The 26,142-nt window shown below is 41.2% G+C and overlaps 1 protein-coding gene across 13 annotated transcripts in view; it reads right to left on the minus strand.

Moving 5' to 3' along the window:
* The window catches only part of Dclk2 (doublecortin like kinase 2), a 129,856-nt gene that overhangs the window by 40,904 nt on the left and 62,810 nt on the right, over positions 1 to 26,142 (minus strand). For 10 of the 13 annotated variants that reach the window (XR_013109896.1, XR_013109897.1, XM_034500072.2 and 7 more), the window contains exons 3-5: positions 6,170 to 6,272; positions 1,792 to 1,893; positions 884 to 931 (exon numbers count right to left, since the gene is read on the minus strand). Coding sequence is in view for 11 of the 13 variants with exons in the window: in XM_034500072.2 (XP_034355963.1) it covers positions 884 to 931; positions 1,792 to 1,893; positions 6,170 to 6,272 (253 nt within the window). In the remaining 2 variants the exon portion in view is untranslated. The remainder of the gene's footprint in view (positions 1 to 883; positions 932 to 1,791; positions 1,894 to 6,169; positions 6,273 to 26,142) is intronic. The other 3 variants (XM_034500073.2, XM_034500074.2, XM_076932615.1) reach the window with 1 other exon arrangement.

Here is a 26,142-nt window from a genome sequence, read left to right on the forward strand (position 1 = left end):
GGCATCATCATAGAACAGTAGATGGTCTGAAGACAAATGTGGTCATGAAATGTTATTATTCAGTAAGTTTCCTCTTCAGATCTCAAGGGACAAAACTGAATTAATCACACCTGACTCCTGAGCCATTCTCTCTACTTTTATGTAATCATTTTCCTGACATGACAAGCATCTATAAACCTGTCACTTGAAACAAAAGCTAGGAATAATTCAGCCAGAAAACCAGATCCAAACACATTTATATCCCAGTTCTAAGATACTGCAGAGTCAATACAATTTAAAATAACGGCAATGGCAGAGATACCTTTGGTTTAAAAACCCAAGTGTCAACTGTCACATATTTAGAAAGCCTGAGTATAGAGTGCTGTATGAAAATAATTGTTTCCCAACTAAAAAGATACAGTGCGGGCTGCCTCCTTTCATGTGCAGGAAACACTTCATTAGCCTATTCTGGCACAGGCCATCTAAAGTACTTTGAATTAGAATATTTTTAATGACTGCTAAACCTTTATCCCAGGTATGAGCAAAGTGTGAGGTTAGAGACTCCTTCCAACATCTTTACTGCTAACAAACTGTAACCTTTTTAGTCACAGAATATTTTCTACAGCTCACTAGAACACAGACCTCCTGGAGGCAACTACCTCTCCTGGGGCCACTGTGCTTTAACTACACAGACAGGCATTCAGCAATATTCCTAGGTTAAGAGGTTCTGTAGCGAGCAGGGAGGCTGAAGTGGCCTGTGCATTGTAAAATGTTACATATGGCACAGATGTCCACAGGAGAAGACCAGATACATTTATGGAAATGGAGCAAAGAAAACAGAGATGCAGCAGGAGACAGAAACAAAACCCAGCAGAGCAACAAAGCTGTAAGGACCCTGGCTCACCTGGGGATTTGGCTGTAGCATAGGCACTGGAGTGGCCAGCCCTCTTTACTGTACACACGAATATGCACAGGGCAGGAGAAGACAGTAAGGAGAGTGGTTATTCAGCAGGTCTACAAGACAGTAACACAGCCTGCCCTAGAGAAGGTGGGGTGGGCCCCGCCACGGGAGCAGCAGAGAGAATATCTAAGCAAGTCTGTCTCAGATGCCTCACATGTCAAATTCTAACTCTGTTCCAAAGAAAGAAAAGTTTAGTTCACTGGATCCAAGGGGCAGCAGGCTGGGCAGAAAGAAGGATGCTGCCTGCAAAAACAAACTCTCTAAAATCTTTTCCTTAAGAATAAATTAAATGAGTAAAATTATTTGTAATGACTATAAATTCAACTTATTGAGATATACTTTGGGTGTTTTCAATGTCACAAATATCAAAGCAGTGTAAATTTTGACAAATATGTAAGATCTGCATCTGAAGATTATAGAACTTAAGTAATCCTTTCTGAGAATAATCGTTAATACATGGTTGAGGAAGGAAAAGACCATGGAATCTCTGAAGCAAATATATTTCTGTGTGGAACAGTGTGTGTGTTGCACCAATAAGAAGTAACTTCTACAAGATAAATATCCACAATTACGAAGCACAGAACTCAAAATACAGTAAACAGTGCTCAAAATTCGAAGCACTTTTATGTGCACACCAGTGGAAGGCCAGACAGTGAGGTCTGCAAGAAAGTGCCAGAACCAAGTGCAGGTCTTCCTTGAGAGACCTCTGGAAGACAGGTCTAAGGGTTTTGACTAACAAATCTTATTGTCTATTGTTGTTCTAGAACATGACCGTACATAAGCTGGCAAAAGCTGTTAAATTCATAACAGTGTGAGAAAGCTAAGACTATCCACAGGGTCCCTGTTACTACCTGAAGCTGGTGACTTGCTGCGGCGGGAGAACCCTGGGCTTCTGGATCCAGAATACTTAGCAGCTGAGGCTCGAGAATAAGACGACTTTAGGACACGGCACTCTGTAAAGAACAAAAGTGCATTTGTCAGTACAGCAGATCTTAGCAGTGATCAAACATACCACACATGACTATAGCTAGCTGCTTGTAACTAGTGTATGTATGCACAGGCACATGTGCAATCACGTGACTCCAAGAAGCAAGTGGCCTTCCTCACTCATTCTCCACCTGAGGTGAGCTCTCTCACTGAACTCAGGAATTGGACTCTGCTAGGCTGCTGGGCCAGTGAGCTCCGGGAATCCTCTAATGTTGACCTCAAAGTTCCAGACACATGAGCCACCTACTTGGCGTTTTGTGGGGGTGTTGGAGATTTGAACTCGGGCCCTCAGTCGAGCACCTTGCCAAGGCCCCAGCCCTGATCCCATTACCTGACAATCTTCCCACCCCACCTTTTATTTTTCAGTGCTATAAATTAAACCCAGGACTTGGGGAGCTGCCAGCCCCCGAGCTCCATAAATTCAACATATGCAGCAACTATCCTGAAAGTACATGTGAGGTTTACATCTTTTATTAGATCACACATCTGTGACACGTCATTGTTTGGACTGAGTTCTTACTGGGCACAGAACTCCACTGTCCTAAGCAAATGCACAGTAACAGTCACAGATAAGCTGCAGTTTCCCCCCCCACCCCCCACAGGCAGCACAGACCATAATTTTATTGTCCTCTTCAAGTCCCTCCCCATCTTACATTAAAAGGACATGAACCTCTGACTTATGATCTATTTACTGTCTAGCTACCCATCTCTCCAAAGCATGGAAGCGCGAAATGGAGAGAAGAACCTCTAAACAGTAACACTGACCTTTCCATAAGCCACCAAATAAAACAGCATTTGGAGAACAGAACAAATTACAGCTGCAATCACCACTTCACATCTGAGTAATTAAGATCACAGGATTTGCAGTCAGGCGGGCTTGGGATGAGTCATAGTCTCCACATTTGCTAACTAGAAGGAAGACCCTGCTTATGTTCCAGCCTCCATATTTCTCCCTAACATATTAGCGTAAGAATAAAATGTGCATCATAGGCTTGTTGTAAGGAATAAATTAGATAACATATTGTCTATCGTTTACTTCAAAATACTTCAATTTATTCAAAAAGATTAAAATGTGAGTTAATTTTAATCTATATCCCAGGGGTGGTAAATTAACATGTGAAGTGTTCTAATCAGGGGAGACACACCAGGGGAGCCTAGTTAACATTTGAAAGGCTCTCATCAAACCTTATATAAATGGGGCAGCTCCACTTTCTGCTAACCCATTAGTATTATAGATTGTGTTCCACTGTCTCAAAAGTGCAGTATGTAGACTGTTAAACATTTTAGAAACAATGTCTCTCTAATGAGCAGATGTAACAAAACAAACCCCAATATACTGAAACTTCAGAAACACACCCGGGTTTAGGAATTAGGAGAGATTTGTCATTTGATTAGTTTAGCACAGCAGTTCTCAATTTGTGGGTCACAACCCTTTTGAGGTCAAATGACCCCCTTCACAGGAGTTACTTAAAACCATAGGGAAAACACAGGTATTTACACTACAATTCATGACAGTAGCAAGATTACAGTTATAAAGTGGCAATGAAGATAGGAAGGTTGAGAACCACTGGGTTAGCAGAATTCTATGCATTTTAAATGTTTTGCTTTAAAGACAAGATCTCACTATGTAGCCTTCGCTGGCCTGGAACTCACTGTGTAAACCAAGATGGCCTCAACTCAGACATCTGCCTGCCTCTACCTCACACATGCTGGAATTAAAATCATCCGCCACCACACCAGATTCTCTTTCATTCTTTCCTCTTTCTCTTTATTGTTTTGGTGAGCTTTCAAACGTATGTTATGTTCCCTTGATTTTTGTTATTGTTTTAATACGTGAACTTTAACGTGTGATATTCAAAGCTGGAGCTCTTAAGATGACAACACAATTACATAACCGATATTTAAAGAAAACTTTGCATTCTCATAAGTTTTTGTGATAGAATCTAATCTAAGATCTTCTCTCACAGTACAAGTTCACCGTGTAAAGATGGTGCTACAAAGCTGACGTATTAATTCAGGTAATCTTCACAAAATCTTGTAAGCTATCCACATCATTCTCACTTTGAAGAAGGTTAAATAACTAGAAATTAAGATGGGTTAAAAAATGATAGGGTTCATTTTTTTTAATCTATTAGAAGCCATCTTCATCAACAACCACAAAAGCCAGATAACCCAACTAGCTCAGATAAATTTATGACACATAAAGCATCAGCTGACCTGCCTATACACACAGAGTAAGCACTTAACAATGTTTTGTTGTTACCATTAGCACCACCGTGGTGACTACAGTGACTAAGTCACTACCATCTTCACTGATTAGAACTTTGTTGACTGTGGAGTGTTGGAAGGATGCAGAGGCAGGGCCAGATCATCTTGGGCTATCTCAGCCCCCAATAACCATTTACTGCCAACCTGTGCATGACTGTTAGGCAAATCTTTTAAAATATATGAACAGACCCCAAGTTTCAGCAATGTAAGATAAGAACTCACCAGACAGCATCTGAGGCATCTAGCATGGTTTCCTGCTTTGCTAACACCTGTCTGCTTGATATTTCTACTAATGTATTTTAAAAGTGTCTTGGTTTGTGGCTTTCTTTGTTCTGTTACTCTAGAAACTTCATGAAACTGTTGCCAAGGTAACTGGAGTAACCTGAATCTGTGTTCCTGGGCCACAGTCCTTCATATTTGGCTCCAGAATAAACCGTCTCTTGTTCTCCGTTTGGAGCTTGGCTTTTTACACTACACCACTTTAAACACTACAACCTACAAGCAGAATTTAGTTTTAGTGACTTTCAAAATGTCTACTTATTGACAAAATCATTCAGAAACTAAAAACTAAAATTAATAAAGATGTAAAATACAGTTGATGGGTAAATGAACGTTTCAGTTGATCTTGGTATTACAGGAACAGGGTACATTATCAGCAAAGAGGACACTAAAGTACAGTTTTACAATTAAAGACTTCCCAGGCATGTTACAGGTTGACAAAAATCACTCCAGAAGAGTGACACAATATAGAAACCTTTAAAGAAATTAGCAGAGGTGACCATGAAATGAACAAGTACAAAGGGTTGATAACAGGCAAGTACTTGGGAAACATGGAGGAAAACAAAAAAAATTACACAGGACAGTTTAATAATACAGAGGTGTCCATTATCAAATTATCAGACAATTTATTTGTTTGTACTTTTTTCAAGACAGGGTTTCTCTGTATAGCCCTGGCTGTCCTAGGACTCACTGTGTAGATCAGGGTGGCGTCAAATTCAAAGATCTGTATGCCTTTACCTCCTGAGGGCTGGGATTAAAAGTGTGTGCCCACCACTTCCCAGATGATTTATCATATTTTTAAATTATGTGTATCTCTCTCTCTCTCTCTCTCTCTCTCTCTCTCTCTCTCTCTCTCTCTCTCTGTGTGTGTGTGTGTGTGTGTGTGTGTGTGTGTGCATCTGAGTGCAGTGCCCATAGAGGCCAGAAGAGGGTATCCTATCCACTAAAACTGCAATTACAAACAGTTGTGAGCCCTGCAATAAAGACTCTAGGAACCAAACTTGGGCCCTCAGAAAAAGCAGAATGTGCTCTTAACTGCCTAGCCACTTCTTTAGACCAGGCATTCCCTGATTTAAATAAACATATGCATCATGACATCTTGGTGATACATTTCTATTGTCCATTTGTATCTCTAAAAGACATCTTTCCTCATTTATAAAAGAGTGAGGTTATAGCTTTAATCCCTCTTTCCTTTGTAAACTATATCAACTTGAATTCTATCCACTTAAAAATGAGGTTGGATTTTCTCTCAGCTAAACAGTCATTTCCACTAGAGCAGGTACACAGGATTAAGACATTAGGATACAGCCATTTCCCTAAAGCCAGTATCATTTGGGATCATTGAAATAATGGTTAAGAACTCCTTAAATAGGTAAAAATAAAGACATGGGCATTTTTATCCCACCCATGAGATAGTTATTTTATAAATATACAAACAATCTCAGATAATTACCACAGACAGTTTATTAATTATCCTTCAATATGTTTTCAGTATGTTGCCAAGGCTGGCCTTAAACTCCTGGCTTACGTGATCCTTCTCACTTAAGCCTCAGCCTCCTGAGTAGCTGGGACTACAGGTAAATACCACTCATACTTGGTCAACTTTCTCCAGTATACCCAGGTTAACATGTCTGAGTCTTTAAATTCTGAGCTTTCTTTTAAGGAGCTACAAAGACAATCAATGAATCGCCTCACCGCTATGATCCAGGACAAAGTCATCTTGCGCATAACGATATTTCTCAGGTCCGCATGCAATAAAAACATCGTCATCTCCAAAAAAGTCTTGCAAGCAAGTAACCTAGAAAAAAAAACCAAACAAACAAGAAATTAGAAACATTAGAGTGCAATAAAAGTCAGCCAAATTAAACCCATGTTCAAGGCTTACCACCACACTGTAGTGGGACAGAGGCCTGTTCACTGTGGCGCCACTTCCCCACTCATCGGCTTCATCAGGGTTGGGGAAGACTGGCCATGACACTGGCCACTGAGACTAAGACTCGAGGCTCTTCCTGGTCCTGCACCCTCATGTGTTGTCTAAATTACATTTCCAGTTTTTAAAAAGCTCCCCACTCCACACTAATCCATTTTAGATCCCAGAAAGCCTTGTCCACAGCAGCAAAACATCCATCTTCAGCCTACTAGTGACAGCAGAGCCATTTTCAGCACTTTGATATGGACAAGCTGTGTTTCAAAAGAAGCTGCACAAAATTTCTCTTATGAAAATGGCTTCATTTCCAAAAATAATAATGTGTTGGTTTTTTTTTAAATGTGCTCTTACTTAGGAGTTCTCTGCAATCTCAGTAAGATCTTCTATCTCTATGGCCACAATTCGGCTTTATATTGGAATAAGTAAGTCTGCACAAAATATACAGTGAGCTAGATATAATGAATGGCTTGAGTTATAGTAAATAAGTAATAAAGATGATATGCTTCTTTGCAACCAGTTGGTGCAGTAGGCATGGGTTCTGTCCTTGTCTTCCAATTATCAAGCAAGACCCAGCTTCTGTAGTTAGCTTACACCTGATCATATTAGTGTTCTTTAAAAGCTCCAATCACCTTTCACCTGCTAACCCTGCCTCTGCTCCCCCTCAGGTGGTGGCGTCACTATCCACTTTTTGGATTGTGTGATCTATGTCTTTATCCACACAATACTCCTGGGAATCCTGTCATCAGGCTTGGTCCTTCCCACTACTCACATGGCTGAGAAGTATGTCAATCTCCACATGGTTCGCAGGCTCCTGGTGTCTACTACTGTACTGATGCTGGCTATTCTACCTCCAGTCTCCCCACATCCCCTAGGTTCAGTCACTGTCATCACACCACCAGAGTGACCACACCACCCACAATACAGACTAGAGTCACTTCATCCACCCCCTCAACTTTGTCTCTGACTCTTGCCCTGTTCACTTCTCAACCATGACGTTGTGCTCCCACCAGCATAGCAGTTGTGGTTTGTTTTGGTTTTTCTTTATTAAGACTTGAGTCATAAACTGCTCTAGTTGGGTTTCTATTGCTCTGAGAAAACAGCTCAGGGAGAGAAGAGTTTGTTTCATCTTACAGATGAGGTCTATCATGAAGGGAAGTCAGGGCAGATGTGGAGATAAAACCATAGAGGAGTGCTGCCTACTGGCTTGCTCAACTTGCCTTTTTATACAACCCAGGGTTACCAGGCAAGGGGTAGCACTACCCACAGTGGGTTAGTCCCTACCACATCAATCAACAAAATGTCCCATGTGTTTGCCTATAGGCCAGTCTTATAGAGACATTTTCTCACACAAGGTTCCTTCCTTTCAGATGACTCTAGCTTGTGTCATGTTGACATAAAATAACCATCACTATACACTCACCCATTCAAGTACACAAATCAGAATTGTACAGCTATCACCATGATCAGACAAGAAATTCTGAGCCCATCAGCAGTCATTTTCTATGACCTCTTCTCTCATTATCTGGCACCCATACTCTACCCTACCTTACATCTGCGGTTCTATGGAGCCCAGATTTTTTTAATGTTATTTTTATATGTATGGGTGTTTTGCCTACATACATGTCTGTGCATCACATACATGCTTGGGATCTAGAAGCCAGAAAAGGTGTTATATCCCCTGGAACTGAAGTTATAGATGTTTGTGAACTGCCATGTGGGTGTGGGAATTGAACCTGGGTCTTCTGGAAGAGCAGCCAGGGCTCTTAACTGCTGAGCCAACTCTCCAGCACTCTCCAGATATTTCATATACATTATATCATATAGTACAAGGCACTTTGTAATGGCCTTTCACTTAGCTTGTTTAAGGTTCATCCAGGTTATAGCAAATGTTGAGTGCTTTATTATTTTCTATGTTGGTGTAACACTGTCTTGTACAAGGCATACCACCTGATGGACATTGATAGTGTCTCCACCTCAGGGTCAGCATCATCACTACAGAATTTCACATGTGGACTTTTAGTGTGTATGACTATGTCTTTGTGTGTACATGTATGTGTGTCTATGCATGCGTGCACATGTGTACGCACAGGTGTACCTATGGACATACGCACACATGCCCATGCATGTATGTGCATATGCGTGCACACACATGTGTATACACATGTGTTTCCATGTATGTGTGTTTGTGTGTGTACACGTGTCCATGTAGGGCTATGTGTACAGACTGTAAGGGCCTGCAGAGGCCAGAAAAGGATATCTTATCACATTGAACTGAGTTCCAGGCATTTATAAGCTAACTGACATGGGTGCCAGGAACAAACTCGTATTCCCTGCAAGGGCAGTAACCATTCTTAACTGCCTAACCATCTCTCAAGCGCCTCAGATGCTTTTCTAACCAACCTTTAGTGTCATGGTCTGCAAGCGAGCAAAGATGTGTCCTATCCACATATGGATATCCACACATGGTCCTCAGTAGGAACCATGGCATTGGCAGATGTTTAACATGTTTTCTGATTAACTGGGGTATGGTATGAGACTATTCCTATTGGAGCTGACTACCACACAGGAGCAGCTTCTCTGGATGACCTTGATTTAAAATGTGTGGCTATGTATAACTAGAAGACTAGATTATAAAAGGACATGCACTGAGTATGGTGAGCTGTGTATTAGACTATTGCCAGGGTTATCTGTTCAAAGGGGTCAGGAGATAAAAAGAAGGGTCAGAGTGGACACAGGAAAGGAGAGATGGAAAAAAAAAAGTCAAGGCTTTTGACTAGTGTAACAGAATGCTGTAGCTGCCATTAGCTCTGACAGTACAAAGTGCAAAATGAGCTTAGTGGCAGACAGGGTGATCCAAGGTTCAGATCTGGAACATAACTGTGAAATGACTATCAAACTGTCAAGTAGAGGTGCTGTCTATAAAGCTGAACACATACAAATCTCAACTTCAAGAGCGAATCCAAGGCTGAGCACTGAATTCACCGGTATAGATGGTATTAGCAACTAAACCGGCGTACATGCATATAGAGAAGAGGGCAAAGTGAGAGGTCAGTCAAGAAAATGTTTCAAGGGGTCTCATGTCAGTTCCTCACAGGACAAATGAGATAGAAACTAAAACCTGAGAACTCAAGGAAGGAAGGGAAGGAGGGAGGGAGGGAGGGAGGGAGGGAGAGAGAGAGAGGGAGGGAGAGAGAGAGAGAGAGAGAGGACTGCTCATGGGAAGCACGGGGGAAACACAAAGAAAAAGACTAGGTCAAGGGTCAAGTGACTACTTGTTTTCCCAGGTGAGGAAAACAACAGGGATCTACTAGCACACTGTTACAAAGACCCAGGAGCCAGGAAAATTTGGCTATGAGAAAGAAAAAGAAAGCCAGAGCTGTTTGACTTTGGGTTTAGCTGTTTGAAATCAGTGGGCAGAGAAAGTGAGGGGCTCTGGATGTCTGTCCTTCACAGTGAAGGTGTGAGGACAGGTCAGATGGAGGGCACTCACAGCACGGTGCTAGTAGGTACTTTTACTTTATTCTTGTTAGTTTGCTTTATATTTAAGAGCAGGTTTTTAAGAGAAAAGCAGAGGTTTCCTAAGGCTTTGGGTTTTCTCAGTCTGGGAGGAGGTGAGGCAAGTATGTGAGAGAGAAGCCTTAAGCCTGTAATCTGGTTTCTTGAAGGGAGGGATAGAATCTGCCTGCAGGGCAGCAATGGAGGCTCACCAGGGAACAGGAAGCTGTAACAGAAGAAATTCTCAATTGTGACACTAGAATGATGCTTTTCAGCCTGTAGGCTTTAAAAAAAAAAATGAAAACCTCTTTCCACCTTTTGTGGTAGAATTAGCATTTCAAGGAGTTCCATCTACCTAGAAATGGAAGGAAAAATGCTATGAACACAGATGATAAAAACAAACTAGACCATGAACAAAACGCTCCTGGGCTGTCTTCCTGCTGAACTTCACAAGCACTCTCAGATACTGAGAGAGCTGGTGGGAGCTGGACAGAGGGTGGGAGTCAGGCTTCCTCCTGAGTCACAGGCATGCCAGAAGACATGCTAGAAGTCAGGTCAGTGGAGCCTGGGATGGACCAACAGCTCGGAGCCTGGGATGGACCAACAGCTCCTATTAAACTAAAGGGAGGACGGACAAAAGCAAAGCAACAAACAGCACTGCTAACAAGAAAAAAAGGATCAGAACCTGCTTTCCCCACCGCTGCTCCAGAGTCAGGTCTCCATTTATACTTTCCACAAAGCAGACATGGCCTGCTGAGCTGGGGACTGTCATTATTCTAAGCTGTAAACCTGAATGCACAGACATAAAACAGAGGGGCAGCATGATGATGGTACAGTTGAAGACGGGTAAAAACCAGTGTTCACAGAAGGCGAAGGGATTCCACTTTCTTCGGTACTATCTCAGCACAGGTATGAGCTCATGAAGAATCAGATGAGCACAGGTCATGCTGGAAACTAGGCACCTGACAAGCCCATTGCAGCCACACCAATCCACCCACCTACCCACTCATATGTGCGTGCACACACACATGTGAACAATCTTGGACAAGATATTTAACTTCTATCAGGCTCATGGGAATGAAGGAGCACATGGAAGAACTAACCTAGTAAAACAGAATAACTGGGACTGGGGAGACACTCAATAGCTAAGAGACCTTGTTTTAACAAGGACCTGAGTTTCCATGTAAATCCTAAGTATCCATGCAAAAGTTGGGCATGGCCAAGCATAACCTGTAGACTCTGATATTCAAGGGCAGAGACAAATACCACTCACAGGCTGGCAAGCCAGCCTAGCCAGAAACACTGAGTTTTTTAGTTCCATGTGGTGGTTTGAATGGGTTTCACCTCTAAAGATTCATGTGTTTGAGTGGCTGGCCATAAGGAATGGCACTATCAGGAAATGTGGCCTTGTTGGAGGAAGTGTGTCACTGTAGTTGGGCTTTGAGGTGTCCTATGTTCATACTCTGCCCACTGTGAAATCAGTTTTTTCCTGGCTACCTGCAAAAGCCAGTCTCCTCCTGACGGCCTTCAGATCAAGATGTAGAGCTCTCGGCTCCTTCTCCAGCACCATGTCTGCCTGCATGCTTCCATGTTTCCTACCATGACGGTAATGGACTGAACTTCTGAAACTGTAAGCCAGCCCCAATTAAATGTATGACAACATAAGAGTTGTCGTGATCATGGTGTCTCTCCACAGCAATAAAACCCTAACTAAGACAATCAGTAAAAGAAACTACCTCAAAAATTAAGGCAGAAAGATAAAGAAAAGATATCCAATATTTTCCAACCTCTGCTTGCACGAAGAACACCCCCCCCACACACACACACACACAGTGTCATTTTGTACCTCTACATCTTTCTCATTTTGGTCACTCAAGTACCACTTTCATGGTTTACAACTTATTTCAAATACTTGAATTCTGAATTTTTTTCTTTTAATTTTTATTTTAAAAAACTGAGATTAACACTAAGGTATGATACAAGTCACTAATCTGTCTCAGGGAAAAAAATCAGTATTGTGAATAAAATGTGATTTAACAATAGTAGAAGAAAAAATATATCCATTAGAAGATCTAAATTTGCTTCTAAATTCTTTAAGGAATTCATTCTTCTAAGAAGCGCATTGGTGGCTTGTTAACATTATGTGGCTTGTTAAGGAAAACTACAGAAGGTGCAAAATTAAAACAATCAGTAGGATTTAATAGAGGCACATCCAACTGAGACATATGGTGTATGATAGGAGCCCGCCCAAGGTTTCCACACCACTGGGAGCATTTATGTACTTACGAAAGTCATTTTCTATCCTGCAGTATACAGATTAATTAGGTCAAGGTGAACAGGAACCAGCAGAACTTCAGTGCAAGTTCCTAACAGTTTACCATAGCCCTTCTTTTCCCCTTCCCTCCTTCATCTCTGTTAAAGAGAATGCACTCATGCAGAAGGCTTGAATTCTGATGGAAGTACTGTTAGAGTGTTCCAAGTGTGAGAAACTTTTTATTAAAACAAAAACAGGCACAGTGGCATCATGAGGCACTTACATTCTGAAACCAAGGAGGGTGCATCTCAATTTCCCAGCTGCTATAATTTGGACCCTGAAAGCCTCCCATGTTAAAGGCTTGTAGGATTGTTAGGGTAGAATTATTAGGGTGCTATAGAACCATTAAGAGGTAGAATGGGAAGTCAGCAGGTGGCAGGGGCATGCCCTCCAAGAGGACTGTGAGATCCACCCCCTTCTCTTTTCTGTTCTCTAACAATGAAATGAGTGGTTTTGCTATCAAAAGCTTCTGCCATGATGTGCTTCCTCACCAACAGGGCCAACTATCACTGACTGAATTCTGTAAGACAATGAAAATTTTTCTCTTATAAACTGTTTCAGGTATTTTGTTACATTGATGCAAAGATGGCCAATACACGGATGCACTGACACTCTGGGAATCCGGTTTCTTTGCCTGCTCAGAGTCAAGAGGGGACAGCTGAGTAAGCAGGCTAGATCTCTTAAGCTCCTATCCAGTTCTAAAGTTCCAACATCTAATAATTTATCTTCTAAAAAATGCTTATTTATATTTTAGGGAACTGCTACCAAAACAGTGGACTTTCTGACAGGAAATAAAGCATTACTCAAGTCTAAGCACCATGTTTTTCTGTTCCCCTTTCAGCTTCATTGTGTCTTTCAAGGATCTTCAGGACCCTTGGAAGAGTCTTCACTGCCCCTTCACTGAGGTGAAGGCTCATTGTGGAGCTCACCATAGACTGAGTAGCACACAATTAGGATCATTCTCTGGTCCATCACCACAATTTCAGCACCTCACTCAGCATCTGCCAGGGAGACTTTGCTCCACACTCTGTTTCTGTGGAATGAATGGGGACTGGAGGTCTTGGATCCTACTCCCTCCTAGCTCTCTCTCATAATCTTTCTGTAATTCCTCTCAACTCATTAACAGGCAGGTTACCACCAGTTTATGATGTTTGTTTTCTAGCCCAAGATAGATCAGTCAAAGCCCTGTAACTCCTTATTTAAAGGGACTCAGCAAAGATTTACTCAACAAATTTTGGTCCTAGACATCTTTTAAAAAAAATACAAAAATAAAAAAAAAAAAAAAAAAAAAAAATTCCTAGACTCTAATTTTGCATCATAGAAGCCCTTTGAAGAATTAAACCTTTCATCAGTATTTCATTCAAAGTGCTTTGAGATTCCGCTACTCAAACCATGGGACAGAGGAGACTGCGATACACAGTTATGCCCTATACCTGATTTATCTGGAAGCTTGCAGCTTCTGTGGATGAGGATCTCCTGAGATAACAGAAGTATATTTTACTGAAATATTCCATGACCTGGGAGGAATGAAAAAAAAACAAAACAAAACCATCTTCAGGTCTCAGGGAAAGACGGGTTTAAATTGGCGTAATAATAAGGGTGAGCCTTTGCACAGTCAAATGCCTTGCTGGTAGAACAAAGACATTTTATAGAAGAAATAATAGGATGGTGGATACACATCAGAATTTTGATGGGTCTTCTTCCATTTTAACTGTATGTGGGTGGGAACAGGGGAGGTAGCTCCTGAAATCAAATGCTTTCAGTGTCGGAGTCCTGCTATATGACTTGAAAAATCCCAAACAGGAAGCCCAATACATTTATATTGAAACTGAAGTCACCATGTGCCCTTTTAATGTAACTGTACTGACATCAATGCACAGTCTTCTTTAAACATGTGATGACTGAGTAAAATAATAATGGAAAATTGCATTTAATTTTGATCCCCTAAGCAACAGTTTATTACATGACTATTCTGTTTTGTAAATATTTAGAAAAAAGAGCTTTTACACATCAAGAAAACTCTAAGTAGTAGAGTTTTGACATAAGGGTTCTGTCTGAGGGCCACCAGAGCCTACAGTGCTAGCAAAGAAAGCCACTTGCACCAGATTGCCTGCCTCAGTATCTGAGAACCAGAAAACCAGTAGATTGATTCATCGACACATTATCTTATACACACACACACACACACACACACACACACACGGGGGAGGGGGAAAAAGGGAAAGAAGGAGGTTTTTGTTTAAATCAATTCTCTTCTAGAATAGCTTTTTAAAAAATGTACAGGAAAATCGGGGGTTGGGGGGCTTCCCTAGCATGTCTGAGACATTGAATTCCATCTTCAACACTAGGGGAAAAGGGGGTTGGATGGAAACAGGGGAACCAAATATGAAATTTGAAATAAAAGTATTTGATCCTCCAAAATTTGAAAAACATACAAAGTCAGTAAGCAGAAGCTGGGATTCTCCCCAACTCTTTATCCCCAACTCTGAATACAATTAGCATACATTGCCTGCTTTGTTCTCAGTAAAAACTGGCTGCTCCACACCAAGCTACTTAGAATAGCAATGTTTTTCAGTTTCCTGTAAATCCATTCAGCCAAGCACACAGATCCAAGGTTGCCATAGAAACAGAACCAAAGCTCAAAGACAGCAGCACTTACAGTAAAAGGCTTCTCAATGGCACCTGCAGACAGTCCCTACAGCCCTGCATTTAACTCTTGTCTGTTAAAAGAAAAAAAACAAAAAACTGAATTTGAGCTTCATTTTTGCTACTGCTCCCACCAATCACGACTAATCATAGGGTCCTACCACCAAACATTTGATTTCAGAAAATGATTCTTTCCATCAACAGACAGGGAAGATCTTCAACTTCCAAAGCTACCAAATGATACTTCCTAGGAGAGACAATGGCCTTCTAAAAGAAGAAAATTTCCAAGGTAAATTTGCTACCTCTAAAACTCATCCCTGTAGTATTAAAGCCTACAGAAGAAGCTGTCCAATGCACTCTAGTACGTTCTAAGGGACAGAAGCCACAGCAAAATTCCAGAAGATTCAGACAAGGAAGTCGGATGCCAGCCTACTGAGCCGGCCACCCTCCTGTCTTACTGTGATTCCATCCTCTGTGTCTTGCTGTAACTCTAGGGACTAGGGAACCAAATGTTTCTAAGCAGATATAACAGCACCTTGCAGAAAGTACTTTCTAGGACTCAAGTTATTCTAAATAATAAATAAAAAAGAAACTATGTTACAAAAAGGGCAAAAGGGACCACAGTTCAAGGTGCTAATCACCTAATTAAAACTGGTCTATTTGCAACAGATGCGATAAGAGAACATTAAAAAAGTACACACTTTACACAATAGATCTCATTCTCACGAACTTTCTCTTAGCTACCAGGGCAATCTTACCAAGGACTGACATGTCCATGTTATCTAAAAAGAGCTTAACAAGGCTCGAAAGGTTAAGCAAAATGTTCCAAGTCACAGCCAGCCGAGAGGAACACACTTTTCACTGGACCACATACTGTTTCCCTAAAGAAAGTATTAACTGTGATTTACAACCTCCAGGAAAACATAAAAGAGCTTATGAAATAAGTCAGCAGCCTTTATACTTGTCTAAAATCCACACAACTAGGCCATTTTTCTGTCTTTTATGAATAAGTGAATGACAAGGACGTAATCTTATACCTAGGAATTTTTTTAAAGGATCAACTTCTAAGTAATGTTATAAGGTCATTACAAGTTCAGGCCAACTTCTTATGCTTTAGGGAATAGTGAATATGTTCTGAAATTGATATCTTCAAACAAATTGGCTAACTCTCTTGAAACAAATTATAAACACAAGTTTCAATCATATGGTTTTAAAATAGGACTCCACTTGTGGCCAGACTAGAAATACTAAATGTATCAATATGTGTTAATGAATACTATGACCTCTACATATTTTAAATACAGGCAGAACCTGAAGGACTTTTCAGGAATTGATTCTCAGCACATAGAAATAAGAGCAGTCTACACTCTGGTATCAGCCTGGCATCACCACACATGATTACAGTCAGAGAAATAAGAGCCTGAGAATCATTAATTAAGATGATATGGAGAAACCTGAACAATTAATCCTGTATTTATTCTGGAAAATAAAAAGTCCTCAACCCTGCCAGCACAAACATTGTTACTATCCTTAATTGTTCTGTGGAACTTAGGTTCTAAAAAACTATGTATCTGAAAGGGGTCACATCATGTTTTACTTTTTTGTTCCCCTAACATTGTTGCTTTCTTTTTTTATTGGATATTTTATTTATTTACATTTCAAATGCCATCCCCTTTCCCTATTTCCCCTCCCTAGAAACCCCCATCCCATCCCCCCTCCTCCTTTTTTGCTTTTATGCCATTTTAATTACATGCAAGTATTAAGGTCAGTTCTAGGTTGAGGAACTGTTGCTCTCCTTTCTTGAGTTATTCTTTGAACTTACATTCTGGCCTGAGATAAGTAAAGATACTCTGGTTTTTGGTCCCTGGCAGATTTCCCATGCTCCAGTGGAATGGCCCTCACCAATGCACATGTGGGCAACACTAACTGTACTTGGTGGGTTATAAAAACAAAACCAAATAGTAAATAAACAAACAAACAAATCCATAAAGTTGGGAGGGGAAACATGTCGACAGGGATATAGGGGAAGTTAGAGCGAGGAAAATATAATTAGGCTTCATTGCACATGTACAGAATTCTTAAGAATAAAGAAATTAGCTGGGCATGGGGGTGCAGAGGCAGAGGCAAGTCCATCCATCTCTGTGAATTCAAGGACAGCTTGGTTTACAAAGTGAGTCCCCCAACAGACAGGACTTTTATGCAGAGAAACCCTGTCTTAAAAAGAACAAAAACAAAACAAAAAAAACCTAAGCAAAAAGAATTTAAAATATTATTATTTTTGTTTTGCTTTGGGTTTTTGGTTTTTTGAGACAGGGTTCTTCCATGTACCTCTGGTTGTTCTGGAACTCTCTCTGTAGACCAGGTTGGCCTCAAACTCAAATTCATATTGTCTAATGACAAATTTCCCTCTGTTTTCTTCTTTGTTTTTAGTTATGGTTCAATCAGGAGAACAGGTTAGAGCTGAGTCCAAAGTAAGCAGAAAAAATACTATGCTGTAGAAAATATAAGGTTTTGGTTTCTATAGCTACATTTATTTTCACAGGACAAAATGTCAAAATTTTCATTTTCAAGCCAGTATAAATCCTATAAGAAAAGCAATGAGAAAAAAATCTCCATGGCACAGCCTTATCGGATAGAAGGCTCACTCTCAGAAGGAAAGCACATCACCCACTCAAATCATTCATGGCAACACTTTAAAAAGTGAAACTGGTGTTGGCGAGGGCAAATACCACAACTAAGTCTCCTGGGACAAATACCACACTAAGTCTTTCTGTTTAGAAGGCACCTGCTCTTGACATACAGAGAAAGCTTGCTACCCTTACATACACACAACAGATATACTGTCATTACAGCAAAACTGGAAGTGAGGCAGCTTAACAGTTACATTTCCTATTTATTAAGATTCTCTCCAAAATACAAACAGAAACTGTATTTGTTTACTCATATACTCTGGACCTTCATTTATGCAGAATGAAGTTAGGAAATGCTTTTGGCTAATTTACATATTAATTTAGGATTAAAAGTACAATAAATAATGTCCCACCCCTCAAGGTAAGATTATTTTATGATGTCTACTTTGGATCCCCCTTTACTATAAAGAAACGCAGAAAAGTAAAAGTGTCTTCTGTTACTTTTCCTCAGCCCTCTCATCTCCTCTTCCCCTACTCCACACATCCTTTCTTCACCTCCCCAGGACAATGTTATTAAACATCTGCAAGTATTCTTCCAAGTCCTGTTTATAGACCTCCTAGTACAAAGTGTGTGTCCACAGACTTCCAGAAGTTCTGTTCCAGATGTTTAGAAGTTCCCTCTAAGCTGTGCAGTGCTGAACACATCACCCAGTAACTTGCTGGCTTAACTCTGTGTTGATCTGAAACATAACCAGGTTTTAGTTTTTTGTTTCCTTTTCATATTTAGGTGCTTTCCTAAAGGTTTTTTTTCGAAGACTACCATTGTACAATCAACTTGATTAATTTTAATTTAAAAGACCCATCCTGTATAGTCTCTTGATTCTTTCAAAGAAACCCATTTTCTCAGAATGTTTTTAGTTTATATATTATATTTTAATGACCAACCTCTAACATGCAAGCAAAGATTTAAGCAAAAGCAAAAACAAAACAACAACAACAAAACCCAATGCATTCTTTTCCCACAGACTTCCTCTCCAATTGCCAATTAGGAACATGTAGCAAACGCCATGACATTTAGATCTAGAGATGTAGGCAAAATTATTATTCCCAAGAGCAAGGTTTCCTGAGAGGAAGGAGTTATTAACAACTCTGGGGAAATTTTAAATAACTGAAACCTAGAACTGCTCTTAAAAGAACTGAATCTAATTTGGGGGAGGGGAGGGTTGCAAGGACTTAAGTAATTCTTTAAAATAGGCCTTTCCAAAAGACAATGGAAAGGAAGAAAATGCAAAATCCTAAGAGACTCAGTCTGCACCATAACACAAGACAGAGTTTGAAGGCACAGCAAACTTGTTTCATGAAGAATGCATAAAAGGAATCCCTCCCTGAAGAATTCTGCATGCTGGGAAACACTGATGAATTGTGTGCATGCAGAATTTCTTATCTTTTGCTTGCATCCAGAGACATGATATTCTTTCAAAGAAACATCTACTTATTTTTTGCAAGTCTCCAGGGCTGTCAATAAACTAGTTCTGGGACCAGAAGTAAGGGAAGTTGTCTGCAAGCATTTATCATCAAGTTATATGCCTTGCTTGAGGAGCCAGCTGTCTTAAATAACCATCCCCTCCCTGGGGCCACAAGTCTGGGCAAGAATGCTACTCATGTCAGAAACTCATGTCATAAGATTAGATTTGAATGGGGAAGCAAAGGAAATTTAGTCTCTTTTCTACAGCTGGGATTGATTATTCCCTTCCCAACAAGGAGGCTGTTATTTAGCTTGAAAAGAAGAGCCTCCTTCCTTCTTGGATATTTTCCAATCCGTCTTGGCACCTGAATGACTCAGAACACCATGCCCCAGCATTGCCCTAATGCTCCTCAGGCTCTTGCTAGGAAGACGCTTCATTGTGTTCTTTCTCTGTCGCAATGAGGAGATGTTGCCCTTGAATTCTCATGTGATCTGGCCAGCTGGAATATCAAGGATGGAGGCCTGGACAGGTCAGTATGTCTTGCAAGAATACAGGGCAGGTAAGTTAGCATGCAACATACGGAGACAGAGTCTGCCTTTCCTGCTATTGCATCTAGACACAGTGCACATATCCAATCTGAATGAGTGGGTGACCTACACGTATGCAGGCAGGAGACTCCTGGTTCACAGCTCACAGGATCAGGCTCAAGGGAAGCAGCTCTATGAAGAGCCAACTGCTGAGGCAGAAAGCCAGTGTGATGAGATCAGAAAGGGGAGGTGTGGTAGCATAGTTGTAAGTATCTGAACACTGACAGGCTCCACATAAAAATCAATGTTATTTGACCAAAAACCTGCATGTACTTTTCATCGTAGTCCATCTAAAGCAGTGATTCTCAACCAGTTCCTCATGTTCTGGCGACCCCCAATCATAAAATATTTTCATTTCTACTTCATAACTGTAATTTTGCTACGGTTATGAATTGTAATATAAATATCTGAGATACAGGATATCTGATATGTTGAGAGACCCATAGATTTAGAATTGCTGATCTAAAGCAACATAAAGAAACACTCTGGCCCAAATGAAACGCCAGTGTCAGGAGTCCTATAGACAGGGAGAAAATGCCAAGAGAGTATGGAAAGGTCAGATATACACAGGGAAGGAAAGGCTTCTTCAGTGAGGAGATACATCATTTCCACCTAAAATATGAAGACGCCAAGGTGAGGTTGCAGAAACCATTTCCATATTGAGGGTAACCAATTACTTAAACACACATACAACTAAAATCCTTACATGCTTAAATTTTAAGAATAAAGATGAAATCTTCACAAATACTGAAGCCTGGAATACAGTCCGTAAAGTTTTAATCTCCAACAGGTGGTGATAAGCCCCCATAGAGGACTAAGGATAACTCCATCATGGTTTAGTGGTGGGCAGCACACTTCCCAATCCCCATTTCTCAAGTGTACCACTCTAGAGTCCCAACTTGACACCAGAAAAATCTTAGTTTCGTTCCCTTTCAGCCATGGAGAAGAACCAACTTAGACAACAAGAAATTGATCCTACCTTCGCTTTGGAAACAACTATTGCTTTTGCTCAGAAGAAGACAGTTTTATGCCACATCCTAGATCCTGGACAGCACCAGGAAGGTCAGTGTTTTCTTAGATAATGGCCATTGCTTGGATCAAACCTTCCTGTTATAAGCCATCTCATCTCATCGGCAGAGGAACTTGACATAGAAAATTTGTAATATAGTTTTTTAATGTGTCATCCCACTTAAGACATTTTCTCATTGTTTACTCACAAAAGTAGGGTTCTGACAGGATTCTCTTCCCCTTTTAAGGCCTCCTACTACAAAGTATAGATAGATAAGCATAAAGATTAACTCCCACAGCAGCCCTGTGTTCTGAAAAACACAAATAGCTTGTGTGTGTCACAGCAAACACCAACATTAAGAATTAGATGGAGCTGTGGTATACAAGGACAAGCACTGTCTCTAGAGTCTTCAAACTTGAGAGACTACTCAAGTTGGATACTGAGATCCATACGATCTGCTCTGTGGGAGAAGACTGACTTGGGTAACCCATTCTAATACTCCTAACCTAAGACAAACAACACATAGCTAATCATAAGGGGAAGCAAAATGTAGAACAAAGATTTCCTGCAGCATGCTAGACTCTCTGGCTCTGTGGGCATGTGCACATGGAAGTGTCTGTCTGAAGTGTGTTAAGGAAGAACTTTTATCAGCACAATGGTGGCTGCTGTCTCCTGGCTTGTGTCTGATGCCCTAATCATAGATTCTACTGTTAACAAGTCAGTCTTTGATTTAGATGGATGAATGGATGGATGGATGGATGGATGGATGGATGGATGGATGGATGGACAGATGGACAGACAGATTCTTGTTGCCGTCAGTATATCAGGATTAATAATGAGATGTTGCCCTTGAATTCTCATGTGATCTGGCCAACTGGAATATCAAGGATGGAGGCCTGGACAGGTCAGTATGTCTTGCAAGGATCCAGGGCAGGTAAGTTAGCATGCAACATACGGAGACAGAGTCTGTCTTTCCTGCTATTGCATCTAGACACAGTGCACATATCCAATCTGAATGAGTGGGTGACCTACACGTATGCAGGCAGGAGACTCCTGGTTCACAGCTCACAGGATCAGGCTCAAGGGAAGCAGCTCTATGAAGAGCCAACTGCTGAGGCAGAAAGATTAATACCTTCACCACTTCATAAGAGTCTGGCAATTCTTCCCTCTTAAATGATCAGAATCATTGTACGATAGATCAGTTGAATCCCTCCCATCCCCGCCATGACACCTCCCCGCTGCTCCTTTTGTTGTAGTTGGCTTGGCTCTCTTGCTCTCTACCTCATCCAGCCTCAGCACCCCTATTAAAATTCATGGCATTCGTTCCCCATGTGCAAGCGTCTGATTGCAGCTGTCTGGTTCCCAGCCCGAGGATTTCCATACTGCCTGGGAGGACAATGCAGGGCACTCACTGTTGAGGAAGTAGGTCAAACTAAATTTTTCTATTTTAGTTCTATTACCAAAAGCAGAGACTTCCTTCTAGAAAAAAATCTACATCCTTCTGGGTAGGGTCAGCACTTCAAAAGGGTGAAGAGGACATGTTTTGTCCCTCGAGAGAGGGGCTGCATGGCTTAGCCACACAGTTCATCTCAGTCACCTAGTAACCTTCACTGCATCACTTGGTGACACTCTGCAAGAGCACGTTTTCTTGTTTTTATGCTCCACAGCCACTGCGCACAGGTAAGCTGGACCACAACAAACAAGAGCAGAAGACAGGGAGGGCACTGTACTCCAAAGGGACTCTTATGGCACAAGAGTCACAGTTGGAATATTGAGTTTGTTGCTCTTCATCTTATGCTACCACTGCAGAATGCAGGGCCAGAGAGTAGAGACAAAGTCTGTCATACTATGCAGTCCTGATCTACTTCCTACACCCACTTTTCCCTTCTCCTCATTCCTACGATGGAGAAAGTATTGAAATATATAAGAAACATGCACCTTGGATACTGCAAAATTTGTCTTACCAGGAAAAATGAGAAAAAACAAACAAACAAGGTGTCTGTATTAGTTACTTTCACAGAGCTGTGGCCAAAATACAGCAAGAAACACTTAAAAGGAGGACAGATTTATTTGGCTCACAGGTTCACTGCCCTCAGCCCAGGACTGCCCAGCCCAGTGTGCTTGGAAAGGACACAGCAGCAGGAGAATGTATGGCAGAATAGACCGTTTGGTTCATGGCAGGCAGAAAGTAGGCTGAGAAAAGGAAGACAGGAAGGAGATACTCCTCCAACTAGGCCTCACCTCTGACACTACCTAATACTGTCACCATATTATGAATCCATCAAGAGATTCATTGGTTCAGAGCCCTCAGGATTCAACCACTTTCCCAAAGCCAGTGAGCTGGCAACTCAGTCTCCAGTACATAAGTTCATATTTAAACTATAACATTCTACACATGGCTGCCAAAGGCTCAGGGCCACATTATAATCTAAAATGCACCTAGCCCATCTACAAGTCCCCACAGTTTTAACAGTTCTAATGCTATTCATAAGTTAAAGTCCAAAGTCTCCTCTGGGACTCAGAGTAAACACTTAGCTATAAGATCCTACCAAAAAAAAAAAAAAAATCAAAACTATAGACTTCCAAGATACAGTGACAGGGTAAACATTCCCGTTGCAATAAGGCAGTAATGGGGTGGGAACACAGGCTTGACAGCTAAAACCAAAGCAAGACTGAAACCCACTGGGGCCAACATTAAATCCTGTAATTCCATGTCCAGCACTGTGGCATGCGATAGCGTGATACAACTTGGCATTTGCAACTTGTATGACCTGTCTCCTGGGCTGGTTCCATGTGCTGCTTGGGGCTTTCCTCAATAGATAGCCTATATTCCTGGCATCTCTAACTTCCCAAGGTCTCTACTCTCTACAGCTTTCAATCCTACAGCTCTTCAGAGCACTCTTAGGGCTGTCTGTAAGGGTCCTGACCTTGGCAGACACTGCCTGGCTTCAGGTTTCCTTTGAAATCTTGTAGAAGCCCTCATGACTCTAATAACTCTCCTATTTCTCATGCCTACATAACAGCATCCTATGACCAACTTCAAAGTCTGCTGTCAGCTCCATCAGTGTCTAGAACCCTTGACCCAAAGCTAAAGACACTTCTGAGTGCATGGATGGCTGAACCTAGGATACACTTCTCTGTGTGGCCATGAGTAAGCAATGCTATGTTGACCTCTCTTCTCTAAGAGTCTTTCAAATCAGTTAAAAGCTTTTAACCTTGATTCTATGATAGGTGATATCCAGATAATTCTTTAGATGCCCTCAAAGCATCATTCTATTGTCCTGATACAAAGCACTTGGCTTCTATGTGTGCACGTACACCTGTGTGTTCATGTTGTGTGAGGGCTTATACACATGTGTGCCCATGTGTGTGGAGGCCAGACATCAACGTAGAGTGTCTTCCATCAATGTTTCTGAGACAAGATCTCCCTTGAATCTGAAATCATCAGCAGATCAGCAGGATCTTCCTGCTTCTTTTCAGCTATTATTTATTAAGTCAAACCAGATCTTTAAGCGCGTGGGATAAAAATAACTGATAAAAGACTATGCTGAACCACTACCAGCCTACAGAAGCAACAACTGGAAGGAATAAATACAAATGAACTTGAGAGGCCAAGCCTACTCCACTTGGGACTGGTCCTCCATCTTAAAGAAGAAAAGCCCGAGAATTTGGCCAGCAGCTGAACCCAAGCTGCACCCACATACCAGGAAGGACTCCACGGCTTGTCCTTGGCACATACCTCACACTTACTCCCTAGTTACTTCCTAGCAACAGTTAATTAAAGATTAGTCTGATTGTTTCAGATGTACTTTCAGACCGTTTGTGATTGTTCATAGTCTTGCTTCAGAGCACGCACCTGTCTGCTGACAATAGACAGTCAGTTAGATACTTGCCAGGCTGGACAGCCTCTTACTCCCATTCTCTATCCTCTATAAAACCTTGTCCTGCTGAGGGTTTGAGGCTGCTCTGCCTTCCCTTCCCCATCCTGCTGTGTCAGGGTTGGGTGGGAGGAGAGCCCAAGCCCGAGCTTATAATAAAGAGACCCTAATGCTATTGCATCAGAAACAGCTCCTTGGTGGTCTTTTGGGGTTCACAACAAACTGGTGATATCTTTAAGCAAGAGTTAAGGGATGTGCAGTCTTGGGAGACATGAAATAATTTGACATTATAAAGCCACATCTTGACATGTCACAAGATGGACTCATTTTGCCAACTTATCTTCTATCCAGTCATGAAGAGTGTAGACTCTGGAGAGGTATCTTAGAGACAATGTGAAATGAAGAGAACAGTACCAGTGGGATACCTGCAACTGTGGAAGAGCTGAGGGCAAGGAGGGAAGGAGGAGGCAGAAGTTGATATAATTTGGTGGTATTTCTGAAAATGAATTTAACAATATATAAAGCTTTAGTTTTCTAGAACATTCCACGGGGAAAACATAATTTTCTGGAGAAGGGGTGGTATTCAATATCTGCATGTAACCACTTTTGTACAACCAAGATCTTTTCAGATGTCTCCACTTTATGGAAAGTACTTGATTTTACATTAATTTACTCCAAACTAATATCAAAGTACCACTAAAACAGATTTCAGAAACAACGGGTCAGGGGCCATGATTCTGGTCTCCATTTTGCTTCTAAATTATAGTGAAAATGTAGCCAGGTAATCTAGTGTCATAATATTTCAGTTACAACTTCCCTCTAGGGGGAACAAAGGTATCAGAAGAAGAAACCTCTAAGAAGCCTAACTGAAGCATCCTGTTGCCATTGCCCCAAATCCAGAACACACTGGTCATCCATGAACCCCGCTGCTCCTGCAGAGAGTTGTTGCTGTTGCTCCTAGTCTAACCTTTCAAGCTTTTAGTTTATCGTAAACTGGTTATATTCCAACTCCCCCCACACTACAAGGACTCGGGAATCATCTTGGCCACTCTCTTAGCTCTCCAACACCTCCTACTGCATTAACAAAGCTTATTCTTCCCTTTGTTCTTGCTTCATTTCTTTCTTGTATTATTTGTAGTTAAATTTGAATTACAAATAATATTCCAGTTTGCTTTACTATAAATATATCTTATTAAATTAAATTTTGCCTAAGGCTGCCTCCATTAGCAAAGTCCTTATTTAATAAACTGCAACTGCAACTTAACTTATTAGAAGGGAGACAACCTGAAAGCCTGGTTTGGACACACACACACACACACACACACACACACACACACACATTTAACAATAGCTAAGTCTCAGCCAGTCACAGCTGCTGAGCTTTGACCATGAGCAGTCAACTAATCAGACCCTTTCTGAATAAATCCAAGGGCCTAGGTATAGCCAGTCATGTTCTTTCTGTGCTTCAATTCCATCATAATTTAAATGCTATCTGGCCACACTGCACAAGGAGCTCTCTGCACCATTTCTATTCTGAGTGGCCAGAATCTACAAAGAAATTCTATTTCACTTATTAAAAACTTCCCTTTGAACTGTCCCATAGGTGAATGCACATATATTCGTGCATTCATGTGTGCACACTCACAATACACACACCACACACAGAGGAGAGAGAGAGAGAGAGAGAGAGAGAGAGAGAGAGAGAGAGAGAGAGAG

Source organism: Arvicanthis niloticus, chromosome 4, assembly GCF_011762505.2.
Source record: "Arvicanthis niloticus isolate mArvNil1 chromosome 4, mArvNil1.pat.X, whole genome shotgun sequence".
Classification (NCBI taxonomy): Eukaryota; Metazoa; Chordata; class Mammalia; order Rodentia; family Muridae; genus Arvicanthis; species Arvicanthis niloticus.